Raw genomic sequence first — 15,287 nt, 5'->3', positions numbered from 1 at the left:
TCCTTTCCTCCCTCTCTCGCCACCCATCCACACAGCCATCCAGGGGAAAAACAACCTGCCCAGTCCTGTTTTCTCACTTGCAGTTCAGCAGCAGAAGTGGAGATGCGGCGGAAATTCTGGCCCTCCTTACTGCACACTTTTGTCAATGAAATACTGTAGTGGCACCAGCGATGCAGGACTACTTCAGCAAGCCATAGCGCCCTCCACTTACCCCGTTGCGTATCCAACACAACTTATGACTGGAGACAGGAACGGTGAAGGTGGAGGCAAAGGTCTGTCTTGCTTCCATTACCCTGTGGCTCAAATTAAATCTTAACCTTCAAGGCCTGTCGCCTTTGATCTTGCAGGACAACTTCCAGTCCTTATGGCTTAAGGTGGTTTACAACAAAATAGAAAGGCTGGGCTTCTCTCCACTTTCCTTGTTGGCGCAGGGTAAAGATCAGGAAATATGCCTTCTGAAGCAAAGAGTGAATGACAGAGAATGTCAGATCTTGGGAGAGCACCGCTTTTCCTATCACCTGAAAAATCTAGGTACATAGTCTCCTGCACAGCATATCTTTCCCAATTAGAACTTATCAATCATAGGAAAGCTTTCACCCTCGCTAGGTGCCAGGTCTTATCATCGGCGGTATTGGAGGGAAGATACAAGAAGGTCCCTATAGCAGAAAGGCTTTGCCCTTGTGGGCCAGGGGATGTAGAAACTTCCGAACATGTCTTGATCCGCTGCTCATTCTACCAAGAAGTCCACACAAGGTTTCTTTCCCTTTTGTTTAACATTTTCCCTGGCCAACCTGATGTGTTTCTGGCTAAGAAGCTCAATAGATGCAAAACAACAGTTTACACTCTTGACTGCTAAATTCTGTGCTGCAGCTATTAAAATATGTCGTACCCTGACAGGATAAGAGTAACAGAAATACTTTATTACTCAAAATATTAAGAGGGTCACACCAAGTTATACGATGTTTAGATAAATTTTATTCATACATGTAATCTGTAATTTTAGGCTTACATTATTTGTAGTAGCAGTAGTAGTTGTTGTGGTGGTTTTTTTATTATCTGTTGTGGCTGTTGTTGTTTTTGCTGGTCAGTGACCGTATTAATAAATTATTATTATGCCAGCAAGCCTTAGAGTGCCTCCCAAATGGCTGTCAGTTGTTCCCATAGCCAAACTGGTAAGGGCCTTCAAAACAATGATTATGGCTGAGATCCAGAGATGTTCAAGCACAGCAAAGACCACATGCTTGTTGACTTGTAAAGGTCCCTTCCCGGTGTGCTGAACAGAAGCTTAGTGTTGTCAGCTCTGACTGCCGAGTTCACATGTTGGGGTTGTGGGGAAGGGACAATGCCATTCCAAAGCCTTCTTTCTCACCAAAGGAGAGGAGGAATGAGTGGAGTTTGCTGTGGCCAGCAGAAGGGGGGAACCAGATAGCCTGACAGGGCATGCCTTCACACGTGGTGTTGAGGACAGGGCAGAGGAAAGCCATTTAAGGGTCCAACATTAATCTTGGCTCCTTCTTTGGAAGCCAGGCAGAGCACGGCACCAGAGCAGCCAGCATCAGTCCTGCTCCTTCTCAAGCAGGTTACCTGCGCTGTCAGAGGTGACAACATTGGTAATCTATTGGAGAGTGTGCCTGTGATACGGGAATTCTAGGGATGAGGTTTCCATTTTGACTTTGTTTCTCTCTTGTGAGAAATGAATCCATGAGTTCTTTTTCCTGTGTCAAATCTTCCCATTAAAATGTCTGTATTTTCCAGTTAGGTTCTTTGCATCAACTGCACTTAAATATATATAAAGAGTATATAACATATAAGTGGCATAAAAGAGCAGGAAAATGGCATAAAAGAAACAGAAGAATCATCAGACCACATGTCATTAAAAAGAAATGAAAGTGGCCCTACAGGCTCATCTCACAAGGGATATTTTTATTTATTTAGAGAATGTTGATGCTGTCTCATCTCCAGAGATATGTTTAAAGTAAATAAATCATTTGACCTAGCCTCTAATGCACAGTAGGTGTCAGGCAAACCTCAACAGAAAGGACATTCCCAAGGCCAGATGCCACAACTGAAATAGCCCGATCTCTGGTCACCGCCCACCTCACCTCTGTAGGTGGGGCACAGCACAGAGGGCATGGTTTGAGAAGAAGATCTTAATTGGTAGGCAGAATGTCATATGTGCATCCCCAGGTGCTGGACGGAGCATTTCCTACACCCTCCAAGGTAATTTGTGGGCTCCGGCCACAGAAAAACATTTACATAAAGCTTTTTGTATTTATGGAACGCCCTCGCGAGATCCTGATTTATATCTGAAAACATCTCTTCTAAGTTTACGGCACATGAAATCTGCATGCTGCTCTGTTTCCAGTATTTCCAGAAGGAAGCTTCTCCTCTGTTACTGAAATGTTACATTATCATCTTTTAAGCTGCCTTTTGTTACACCTCAGGCAGGCCCTTCTGAATAAATGAAGAGAAGCAGTCTAATCGAAGCCGTGTCATCTGTTTTGGACACGGAGAAATGGTAAACATGCCCACCATATAGTTTCCTCCGAGATTTTTGAAAATGTTTGCAAATGCGATGTTACTTTCCCTGATTACTGTTAATTAAAGGAACTGCTGTCTTTTTACCTTCCTGTCCTTTGGAGTGATGCCATTCTAGGCTACCTGATACCTATGGACAGGTTGAATTACATCGACGCCAGTAATAATGCCTTCTGCTACAATGATTCAGCTAGCAATTCTGGATGGCTCAATGAAAATATTTCAGAAGCAGACTGTAGAATTTTTAGTTGGCTAATGCTTATCATGAAAAGAGAAACCAGTTTTACTTTGAAAAATGGCTTCACTGGAAGAGGTAAGTGGAACCATTGGGGGGTGTTAAACATTTCCCTTCTATTCCTCAATTGCATGCTGTATCGTGGAAAGCTGTTTCATTCAAGGGTGAGGTAATTCTCTCTAGAGAAACCTGGGCAGTGCCACTGGAGGTTGACACTTCTCTTTGACCTCACCTAATGACTTTCTTTGTATGGCTGGAATGCAAGGTCTGAGACATGTGTTGCAATTCAGGCGGTTGTATGCTTTACCCCTTCTGTCATTTCTGGGTATCTCTGTGAACATCCATTAATCTGAAGACCAGTTGTGCCAGAGCACATTTATTTTTGATATTGATTTCTTCGTACACAGGAGAAGTTCTAGGAGGATATTCCTAGAATAATAGACACTGAAATGTTGGTTTCAGAATGGAAAATCCCAGTGTATGGGTTCTAAAAATAGTACTATCAGGGCACAGAGGTGCCTGGAAATCTACCACCTGATCTGATTTTCCTATAATTTTAGATACTGGGAAATTTGTTTTGGTTGACAAGGTACATTGGTAGGGAAGGAGAGCAGGCTGAAAAGCATTATTCCTGTACACACAACATAAGCGCATACATAGGGTTGCCAATCTCCAGGTACTAACTGGAGATCTCCTGCTATTACAACTGATCTCCAGCCAATAGAGATCAGTTCACTTAGAGATAATGGCTGCTTTGGCAATTGGCCTCTATGGCATTAAATTCCCTCCCCTCCCCGAACCCCGCACTCCACAGGCTCTGCCCCAAAAATCTCCAGGTGTTTCTCAACCTGGAGCTGGCAACCCTATCCATACATGTTAAGATGCAGAGAGGGGGCTTAAAGTAAGTGGGGAAGAGAAGGGTAGAAACCTCCTTCCAAGATTTGCTTGGAGGTGCTGAACCTCCCCTAGGGTGATCAGACAAAAAAGGCTGCTGCTGAAGTCACATCTGACTGAAGAAGAGGTGTTGCACATTCTCTAGAACGTAGAAGTGATCTGTAGAGCCTTGGAAGTAGATAGGGGTGCCAGGTCCCTCTTCGCCACCTGTGGGAGGTTTTTTGGGTGGAGCCTGAGGAGGATGGGCTTTGGGGAGAAGAGGGACTTCAATGCCATAGAGTCCAATTGCCAAAGCAGCCATTTTCTCCAGGTGAACTGATCTTTATTGGCTGGAGATCAGTTGTAATAGAAGGAGATCTCCAGCTAGTACCTGAAAGCTGGCAACCCTAGAAGTGGAGCGGTCCTGTGGAGGGAGCAGCCAAGCTGAGGAAAAATTATGTATGGGGAGAAGCAAACAGAATTGAGGATGAGATTGGAGAGAACAAATTCTGGACAGAGTTTCTAGTTCTTCTGCTGTCATCACTATGTGTGTGTGTGCATGTAAAGTGCCTTCAAGTCACAGCCGACTTATGGCGACCCCTTTTGGGGTTTTCATGGCAAGAGGTCATCACTATACACAATATTAAAGTGACTGGTTCCCATAGGGTTGCCAACCTGCAGGTGGGGGCCCTTGTGTCCTTCCAGAATTACAACTGATCTTCAGACATCGGTTCTCTTGGAGGAAATGGCAGCTTTTCAGTCCTCCCTCAAAGACCAAAACAGGTCTGGAAAGGGCCCTGTCCCTCCCCATACTTTTTATTGATAGAAACTAAGGCTTCAACTGGACATACTGTTGTGGTTGCCTAGCTATGACCATAGAAGCCATTCATTTCTTAAAGTTATTTCAGGGGTTTTAACTCCCCCCAAACGTTTGCTTGTTTGTTTTAGATTTCATATTTTTCCCAAACCTGGGCCCTTTTTCAAGTTTGTGGAAAGGGCTGTCTTGTCTGTTCTTGACGACAGTCTTTGGATTTAGGTATCCACAGAGTTGGTCACATTGAGAATTAGATGTATTGATCGATCACCTAAGAAGTGCAACTGAAAAGTAAACAGCATTCATTATGTCCTGATCACTTTGCATTCTCCCAACTTAGAACAGTTCCAGGAGCCCTTGAGAAATGAGATTCCTTTTATCCTTTTATTCCATTCTTTATGCTTGTGGGCCAACTGGTCATAAGCAAAACAACTCCAGTACATTCCATAATACATAAATAACCATACATACAAAAATATAATATCTAAACAGTTAAAAAGAAATGAGACTCAATGTGCTGCATTCACTTCTACCTGCCTGCAGTCACCACAATGTGGGTATTGAGCCTAGGTTCATACAGCTTGTACATGTAGACATTCTGCCCCTGTGGTCAGGAATGCTATAGCATTGATTACGGGGGTAGAATTTGTATGCACACAGCTCAAGGTCTAATTTGTGATGGATGTGTGTAGATTGCAAGGGGTAGGGCCAATGCACTCAGTCTTAGGCAAGTCAGAGTCTGCACATGTGAGCTCACTACTCCTCTACATTTGGTGCCCTGAATATGCCTGTGTGGTGTGTACACTAGCAACAACCCAGCATTGAGTTAGACAAAGATATAGGCCATTGATTTCAAACAAGGTATGCTTGAACATCAGCTGGCTCAGCTCACTCCCAGCCCACCAGTACCAAAAAGGGAGCTAACCCCTCTATGGGGTGTTCGACTACTCTCTAAGGGCTCAATCCTATTTGTCAGGCTACTCCTTGTGAACAGCATGGTACAGTACGGAGATTTTGCACCACACTATACCAGTGAGGGGAGTGGCCTGAGAAACAGGGTAGGGCCCCTCTGTAGCCCCTTTTTCCTTTCACCATGCTGCCACTGCTACTCACTGCTCAGCAGCTCCTTGAGGCTAGGTCTGAGGCAAACAGGTTTGAGGCTCAGTCCACAGGTAGTCACAATAGTTTAACATGGCCTGCTTACCCGCCAATCCGATCCTCCACAATGTTTGCGGCATCTCTGTTTCAAAGGTCTGAAGTGCACCTAACTGGATTGGATCATGGCCACTGCCTTAATATTATTGCTTCACATGTTCCAGGGTTCTGGCTGAGGCTAATACATTGTTCTATCAGGATAAGAACTGGAAAATCCAAATGAGGTGAGGGTTTTTTTTTCCAGGAAAAGCTCTATGGGGAAGAAGTGGAGGATGGTAGGGTGCTCATGAATATTTCACAATGAAAAATTAGATTTTCCAGTTTGATGCAGGATTTTCTGTGAAGGCTGTCTTCCCTTGGAAATCATTCCGAAGTTTTCCTATGGTGGAACTGTTGGATTATGAGGGCTTTGTTATGCCCAAATCCTTGTTAATGTTAGCAGAGTGCACAAAGGCTATTGTGCACAGAGAAGCTCATCCAAACCTCTGTGTGTGCCAGGAACAAAATGGCTAGGAGCCTTTTTGTCTATTCAACTAATATACTTCATTTATTGTAGGAAATCCATTCCTGGATAGGATAAAGTATAGTTCTCTATCTATTCTAACTAACTAGGATGGAGGGAGATCCAGGACGTGCGTCCTTCCCTCATGGTGGCAAGATGGAGAAGAGGCGCCTGTGTGTGTGAGGAGGTGAAGAAGAAGCAGGAAGGAAGGAAGGTTCCTTAAGAGTAGCAATCTACACATCAAAGGGATAGTTCAGAGCTGTAGAGAAAGGATGCCCCAATGTCTTGTCCCCTCTATCTCTCTGACTCACTAGTCTTGTCCCCCTCTGAAGTCTGAGGTTAAGAGACAGCGCAAAGTCCTTCACTTCCAACAGGAACTACAGAACCTACCTATAAAATGTTGCCTCTGCAAACAACTCCTCTTTATTTCCATTATAGTTTTCATAGTGAATGCCAAACTGAAAGATTCTTTTGGTCAAGTTTGTAAGGCTCAGTGTGTCAGATGAGGGGAAGCTACATGAATCGCTCATTTAAACATCTTTTCTTTTGTTAAAGAATGTGGGGCGGGGACTCTTTGGAGTAATCTATGTGTCTCTCTAAGGAAGGCAAATTAATGACTGTGGTTAACAGCATCCTTGAATAATACTTCAGCACTAGTAGTTATAAATTCATATTTTCTGGACAATGGCCAATGTGATCAATGATCATGGTTCACATTCTGAAAATTGGGAGGATTTTGTAATGCATTGGTAATGTATTGTCTGAAAGGATATACTGCTTTCCCATTCAAGTTGAGGGCATGTTCAGAAAATGGCGCAGAACCACTGGTCCCTGTGGTTCAAATTTTTGGGCTGTTGCATTCCTTCTACTACCAGTGACCCACACTACTTACAAGAGGTAGTACAGAATGTGAGGTATTTCAAGCTGGTGCAGCTCTGATGCTCAAACAATAGTGGATGACCAGATCTGTTTGGTTCAGCACTGAACAACCTGAATGCCGGCCAAATAGATTCACAATTGATTCCCCCCCACCCAACAAAAAACTGTGCATGCACCAAAACACTGTTGATCCAAACATATGCTCATCTGTTAATGAACAACAAATGGTAATATTGTTTTTATATGATTTATATGATTTGTGACTGATTTAACTGTCTATGGCTGCTTCCACATGGCAGTTTTCCTACACTTTCCCCACTTCATTCCCTGCACTACCATTCCTTCCTCCCACTGGAGTGCTTTTCTGAATTTTTTAAAATCAGCAATGATGTTCTAGCCATCTATTGCTCAGACTACTACCTTCTCACATTTGCCAGATGCTTCCCTTATATCTCCACAACAAAAAGCACTATAGGCTAACTTAAAAAAATAAACCTGGGAATTCAGAGGAGGTGGTAGATGGTTGCAATAGATCTTTTGAATAGTGCCTTATTTAAAAACACTGTGGTGGGGGGGACGACCAATCCCATGTTGCAGTGAGGGGCAGAAAGCCAAGTACTTTGAGCTATAACAAGCCAGCTCTGAAAAGCATCTCTGTTGAACAAGGAGACAGCTATTTTGCCCTGATCTTGCAGTGTTTTTGTGTTTATTCTCTGTTGGGTCAGGTCCAAGAAACCGATTCTAGTCCTGGATCTGTTGAAATTGTCTCTGCTGTAGAAGATCAACTGCCAGAGGTAGACCTCTGTGTTTACTACAAAAAGTTGTTTTGCATACAGGAAGCAAATGAAGATTCCCATGCAAATGAAAACGGTGAGGATTTTTTGCTTTATACTATTAAATAGAAAAAAATGGCCTCTGTGTCTCTCCAAGCCTTTTTTAACCCCTGTAAATTATAGAGAAGGAATCCAATGCCTTAAAATCAAATGGATTGTACACTAATGTATTTCTCCTCTGCCCACAGAAATAAATTATTTCTCATATTTTGCTTCTGAAGTATTGGGCTTGGGGAAGTTTCATGAACAGGGAGACATCAGGAAAGCTGGGGGGGTTATAAAAAACATCGCTTTAAAAGGCTTTTTGGATACCACGGCTTATAAATGGTTGGAAGACGTCTTCACAGCTAAAGGGGCCAAACAAAGTGCGAACAGTATTTTTTATAATGTTTTCAAACTCTTAATACATCGCTGGGAATACATAGAAAGTGCAAACAGTATTTTTTATAACATTTTCAAACTCTTAATACATCGCTGGGAATACAAGTGCGGTAACCCCCTAGGTAAGACCAAGTGATAAAAATCCGACCATCCTTTTGTAAGAAAGATACCTTTTATTCAAATGTTGCGTTTAGGAGGTTTTGCCCTCTGTGCTCTAGGAGTCAAATGAAGGCAGACAGTACAAATAAAACATAGAACTTTATTAATTAAAGACTGATGTCTCTTTTGTTAGAAGAGGGCCCTGTGCCAAAAGGCACCTTAATGGAGCAGAAACATTATGAGCAATAGTTTAAGAGCCTTCAGTGCCATGAATAGATCAGTTTCTCTCTTCAGCCTCTTTGCACTGGTTACCATATCTCTTATGTTATCCTGCTGCCTTGAACATTTTTGTTGATCTACCATTTTACCTTTGTGCCTAAAGTGCAACCAGGCTGGGTGGTCCCACTTCTGCCTATTCTTCTGTCAGTTTGCCTCCTATTAGTCTGCAAGTGACCTAGAATTGTGTTTTATGAACCCTATATAAGTGGCTGGCACAGGCTGGTCAAAGGAACAAGATGGAGTGGGTGGTAGAGAAAGAGGCCACGAAAATGCAGACATCCTGGTCCTGGTAACACAGGCCACAACACTCAGCTAGTAGGCTGCTTTTGATAAGCCAAGAGTTGTTCAGGCCTTCTACATCTGATGGTGCTAAAATGAGGATTAGAGAGCATCTTCAGTCTCTGCAGTGGCATCAAATCTGATTTCCTGGATCGAAGCAGTTTTTTGGTTAGAATATTCTGGCACTGTTTGAAATTGTTAGTGTACATTGTATTTCTTTCTTTGTTATTTAGTACTTCTTGATCCTGGATGTTGTTGGACATTTCTGTTTGCTCAGAGTTGCAGAGTGACATGGGATTTGTCATCTTGAAGCTGTAGAGAAGTAACATCATTGTCATGCATATGTATTTGCTGAAAATCATTGTGGGATTCTTTTTTGTTAAGTGGTAAAATAAATAACATAGCAGTACCGCTACCTGAAGCGAAAATCACAGATGAGAAATGAGAATCACAGTTTATGGAGCAGGAGAAAGACAGCACAGGTAAACCACAGCCTATAATTATTAAAACCCCTTCTACTCTCACTCAGTGAGAAACAAAATGAGCATGAATCAATGCATTAGCTTTGCTCATTGCTCCGGCCTCTCCTCACTGATTCTTCCCATAAGGAGTGTTGGTTTGTGGCTGTCTGGTCTGGAGCTTTTTCAGTGGTTGCTCCAATGCTCTGAAATGCCCCCTGGGGGCGAGGGCTGTTCTTGCAATGCCTGTCTACTCTAAGCCCCCCTCCCCAATATCTTCCTGGTAATTGCATCCTGAGAAGGTGTTTTCTTTTCTTTTTTGCTACTTCTGCACTGCTGAATTTAAGAAGGAACTATGCAATTTTAAGATGTTATTAGTTACAGTGAATGCACAATCCATGTAAAAGATACACTTGATTTTTCTTTATATGTAATTCTCATGTTTCATTAAGTAATTATCATGTAATATTCTATGCATGTACAACTCAATGTGTGATTTAAACACCACATTTATCGAAGTAATAGTCCCTGTCTTCATTTGTAAAATGGACATGTGTTGGCTCATAAGAACAGGTGTGCACACACACATGCAGGATGTACATGCATTCATTGTATTGTGTGAACAGGACTAAGCAGCTTTGTACAGTTTGGTTTTGCCTTGTGAATATTGCAAAGCCACATAATAGGCAATGGTGGTCTACTATTATTTTAAATACAATGCAACAAATAAATAATACCAAATGATAATAAATGAGATTAAAGATGATTAAGTTAGATGTTTTTGTGCAAGACTTTCATCAAAACATTATAGGAATACAGAATGAGGGGATCCAATAGTGAGAAAACATTTCCACTTTGATCATCAAGATTCCTCTCAGAAATCTGGAGTTTGATATGGCTCTCAGCCATTTCAGAATAATGGCAGATTATGAATTGGCTGTCCAAAATTTCTGTATGGCCTGATCTTCATTATTCAGACCAGAAATTCAATATTCATTATTTTCACAGGCAACATTAGGTATATCTGATATCACTGATGGTAAATGTACTGAAGTACATTTCCCTGTGCTACACTGTGCTAGAAAATTAAGAATGGGACACAGTGCTATCTCAGTGAAATCTAGGGTGGAAGTATTTCTGAGTACACCCAGGATATGTTCTAGAAGCCATGCCAGAGGTGGACCTGGGTGGCTGCCGGGGGTGGGAGCGGGGGTGGGGGTGGGGGGAGGTCCACTAGGCTGCATGAAGCCTGCTGCAGATACTCTGAATGTTCCAGGGTGGGCCACTGGGTGGGGCCATCAGAATCCCCTCAAACTCTGATGGCCCTGAAAGCCAGTTTAGCACAGTCAGGTCTCTGATACGGCAAGATGGCAATGTTTTCATCTTCCCTCTACTGTATAGGAAGTCTTGGCATGCCAAGTGTTGATTTCTGGGTTTCGACAAAGCTTAATGGATCGGGCGATGCATTTTCCACTCTGCCAAAACATTTCAAAGTACATCCCAGTAGTTCTGATCAGGGTGATCTTAGCCGATGGGCAACTTGGGTAGCTTCCCCCCAGGCCCCACGCTGCTGGGGGTCTGTGACCACCCACATCTTCACACACCCAAAAGAGGCAGGAAAAGAAGAAGGCTCCCTTTGGCACTGCCTCTCATGCCCACCCTGTGTCCAGGGCTTGGGTCACCAGGTCATAGTGATGTGGCCACTTGTGCCCACCCCACCCAGGGCTCTGGCAGCCGGATCCAGGGCAGAGTTAGCAACCTGCTCTTTTGCCCCCACCCTGTGTGACCAGAGGCTTTTGAGCAGCCAGGATTCCGGCAGTGGGGCAGCTCTTGCCCTACGTTGCACAAGATGAGGGGGCAGGCCCCCCTTGCTTGGCCCTGACAAGAAGCCGGGTAGACAAGTTGCCCTGTGCTGTGTGTCACCCCCAGGTAAGCTCCCGGTTTCTTTTGCCCTCCTCCATCCCTCCCTCCCCCGGATAAAATGGCAGCCCTGGTTCTGCAGTGGATCTCTCTCAAGCTGATCCTTCCGAGTGCCTCTCAGGTGATGGAAGCCCTGGGACTCCTCATGAAGGAGGTGTGGCGAACCTGCCTCTTCCTGATCCTTCTCTGCCCCCACTGGTGTTGCTGCCCATCCTCTTCAGCCTTCCCTCCAAGGTGGTCCTAGCGGTGGTTGGCCCTGGTGTGGGAAGGGGTAGGTAGCATCAGTGATTCTGGGCCCCATCCTGGACTTTTGCCCAGGGCCCCATAATCATTGCAACTGCTCCTGGCTCTGATTATCTTTTGAAACAGGGTTACAAAGGGGCTGGGGGGGGGGGCAATGAGAAAGACATACTGTCTGGAAAGAGCTGGCATGCATAGCAAAATTAAAGAATGAACACTATGAATACTGTCCAGTGTTTCTAGTGAGGAAGCTTGTGTTGCACGGCTGCCATTTCTCACTTTTCTGTTTGATTTCCAGGAGAGATCCCCACACCTCAGTGCCATGCTTTAGTCCCATTCAGGCTGCTTCCCGTTATCCTTGCTGTATTACTCACCGTGATCATAGCAGTTGCCATTGGCCTGGGTTGTGAGTACAAATAACTAATTTATTAGGTTCTAAATTACCAGTCACAAGTTTGCATTTTTCATGAGTCTCCTGCTAAGAACAGGATCATCCTGCTGCCAAAGGTTTCATATTGAAATAAAGCAAACTCTCATTGCGAGATCTTTAAGACAGAGTCGGTATTTAAGATCACTGGCATAATTCACAGTATGAAGACTGCTGGAGCACTTTGGTCAAGGGCTGGTCTAATCATTATTACTTCCTGTGTGTCAGCCACTTCTCACGCTGGTTTTCGGCTGCCATTACCACACATGGAGGTTATTGCATTGTGCAGGGGGTTGGACTAGATGACCCTGGTGGTCCCTTTCAACTATGATTCTATGATTATGTACAAACGTATGGCACCCATAGGTAGGATTGCCAACCTCTAGGTAGCACCTGGAGATCTCCCACTATTACAACTGATCTCCAGGTGACAGAGATCAGTTCACCTGGAAAAAATGGCTGCTTTGGAAGGTGTATTCTATGACATTATACCCCGTTGAAGTCCCTCCTCTCTACAACCCCGCCCTCGATAGAAGATTCGATTCAAGATGGCGACAACTCACTAACTCTGTTCTCTGCACTTCACAAATTACTTTTATCTTGTTTTACCTATTTGCTTGGTTGCTGCTGCTCTTTGTCGCTGTCCTCCCTTATTGCTGGATGAGTCTGAACATTAGACAGTGCTGAGAAGCAGTCCGTTGATTTTATTCTGTGGCGTTTTTTCTTTCCCTGTGCTGAGAGAAGCTGGAAAGGGATGGCTACAAGACAGAAGTGTTGCTCTCTATATTTTGCAAGCTATTTTCCCCCCTTTTTTGGTCTTGCCTTGTGGCTGACTTATTTATTGTCTGCTGCTGTTCTCTCCCTCACTTGTGGATATTTCATTTAAACGTTGCTGGGAAGCAGTCCCCTGGTTTTATTTTGCAGCGTCACTTAAAGGGAACTGTGCCTGACTTTTAAGGATCAGGCTGCAGTTTAAAGTGGAACGCTTGAGAGTTATCCAAGGCACAATGAGTCAGCTGAAGGTAAACTAGTGACTTGTATAGTACTATAAAATCATAAACCCACTCAATTCCTCACTTATTGCTGACCAACTGACTAAGTAGTCTTATCTCTGGGATGCTGAAAATGGGGGCTGGTAAACGCCAGCTACAGCCAGGGGACTTAGCTTCACCTCCTGTTCAGAAGCAGAGGAAAACAGGAGACTGTTTTGCCACATATAATGCTACAGTAGCTGCTATCCCAACCTCAAACCATTTTACTCCTTTGGCAGACACTAGGACCTCACACAAGGTGATTGAGGGGGATTCAGGTAACCCGGTGCAAGAAGCTGAAGGAGCAGATGGAAATGTCCTGAGAACGTTTTCTCAGCGGACAGCCCAAACAGTGGATTTAATTTTTGCCTCTTGGAATCAGATCAGTATATAACTTGACCAACTCACCCAGACCGTTTCAGGACTGGTTGGTGTGGTGCAGCCCAAACCAACTCTGGCGGATTTATTGCTCCAAACTCAGCCCTGTTGTTTCTCTTCTATCCCTGCTACAAGGAGAAAAGTGAACCCTAACAGGAAGCCGCCAGAGGATCAAGGGACAGTAGGGTGTCCAGGTCCCTCTTTGCTATGGCGGGAGATTTTGGGGGCAGAGCTTGAGGAGGGTGGGGGAGGGGAGGGGAGGGGAGGGATTTCAATGCCACAGAGTCCAATAGCCAAAGCAGCCATTTTCTCCAGGTGAACTGATCTCTATTGGCTGGAGACCAGTTGTAATAGCAGGAGATCTTCTGCTATTACCTGTCTGTTTGACAATATGCCGGTATAAAGGGCTGATTCCTCCTTGGAATTCCAAGCATTTGGCCATCAATCACTTGAGAACGCTACTTCCAGAGGAACATCAATCTACAGATCTTATTTTGACAGAGCCGCTCTATAACTCAAATCAAGCAAAGAGAATTATACTTACTTTTAACAGTCCCAGAATACCCTTACTACTATTACAACAGAAATCCAGATTGAAACTTAAAGGAGTTTTCCCTATTTGAGTTTTTGCCAACACTGCCGTATCTGCTTTGTTACCAAAATATCAACATTTCAAAAAGTCTATATCTGCAGACCGTTCTCCTCAGGAAACACCAAAGGAGATACCACAACAGGATTTATTCCTCAGGAACAGTAGAGCATCCAGCATCTAACTCTGAGGGTCTTCAACTTGAAAATTCTCTTGAAGAGGACCTAATCAACTCCTTTTCTTTCCTCCCACCCACTGATCAATTAACAATCACAAATAGATTAGAATGCCTCAGACTCAAACTCCTGAAAACCAAAGAAACTGTATTAACTCAAGTTCCATCGTCATCACTAAAACCTTTAAGGCAGACTCTTCCTCCCTTATTCGTCACATGCTCATGGAGTCACATGCTTCTAAGTGGTTTCAATATACTGAGAGCAAAATCAAATCTATTGGCCTTGACTTTAACTCCTTGCTCATGCGTACTGAGGCTGAAGCTTTCCAAAGGATACAATGCAGACTTTTAGATATAGGATTTCAAGATCAAAATAGTGCTGCTAAGAAACCATGTTCCCTATTAAATATAGGGCTACCTTTTGGGGTTTACCAACCCCCCCCATACTTATCTCACCTGTGTGATCCCTCTCAACGTAGAGTCATTTCTCTGGCTAGATTTAATGTTTTGCCATCTGCGCTACTTAATGGCACATATCGGAAAATCCCTCTGTCTGCCAGGCTTGGCCCCCTGTGACAACAATTGTATTGAAACAGTTGCTCATGGTTTATTTTATTGTAGTTTCTATACTGAATCTCGCAATGAACTATTAAGCCCCCTATTGATTGATAGAATGTCCCAGATTCTTTTAATGTCACCTATTTATTGAATAACTGTTCACCTCAAATATTGGAGACGGTGGCACAGTTTTTAAAGTTTGTTTTAAAAGTCCGCCAAACAGTTAATTAGATGGCATTATCAACAAACAATGTTATTCGATGTAACTGTCTACCAATTATTTTTTAAAGGGCGCCTTTTAATATTTAATATCTCCATTCCTTTCATATCCTTTTGTATTGTGCTTTTCTATGCCAATAAAGGAATGATTGATTGATTGATTGATAGAAATGTCCTAACTGTTTGCTCATAGTTACTATACAACATTGAGCTGAAGGTCCCACAAGGAATTCTGGTGGGGGGAAGAATTTGGAAATCCCCCAACCCTCCAAAATCTCCCCTTCCAGAATTTCATAAACTGGGGCTAAACCTCTGCCCCATTTTCCCTTTTTTCTCAGCTGCTCTCAACTTTCTGTCTCTTCTATATTCAGTTCTCATCAGGCTGTTTTTTTGTTTTCCTTTACCTTTTGGTTTTACAAAGTCAC

General features: G+C 43.5%; 1 protein-coding gene across 1 annotated transcript in view; it reads left to right on the top strand.

The window, feature by feature from the left end:
• Positions 1–2,833: 2,833 nt before the first annotated feature.
• The window catches only part of TMPRSS3 (transmembrane serine protease 3), a 36,222-nt gene continuing 23,768 nt past the window's right edge, over positions 2,834–15,287 (top strand). The window contains exons 1-4 of the mRNA XM_056858132.1: positions 2,834–2,851; positions 7,722–7,866; positions 8,255–8,266; positions 11,784–11,891. Of these exons, the coding sequence (XP_056714110.1) occupies positions 2,834–2,851; positions 7,722–7,866; positions 8,255–8,266; positions 11,784–11,891 (283 nt within the window). The remainder of the gene's footprint in view (positions 2,852–7,721; positions 7,867–8,254; positions 8,267–11,783; positions 11,892–15,287) is intronic.

Source organism: Euleptes europaea, chromosome 12, assembly GCF_029931775.1.
Source record: "Euleptes europaea isolate rEulEur1 chromosome 12, rEulEur1.hap1, whole genome shotgun sequence".
In the NCBI taxonomy this organism is placed as follows: domain Eukaryota; kingdom Metazoa; phylum Chordata; class Lepidosauria; order Squamata; family Sphaerodactylidae; genus Euleptes; species Euleptes europaea.
The sequence above is the reverse complement of the archived record's forward strand: the minus strand, read 5'-3'. Positions and strand labels throughout refer to the sequence as shown.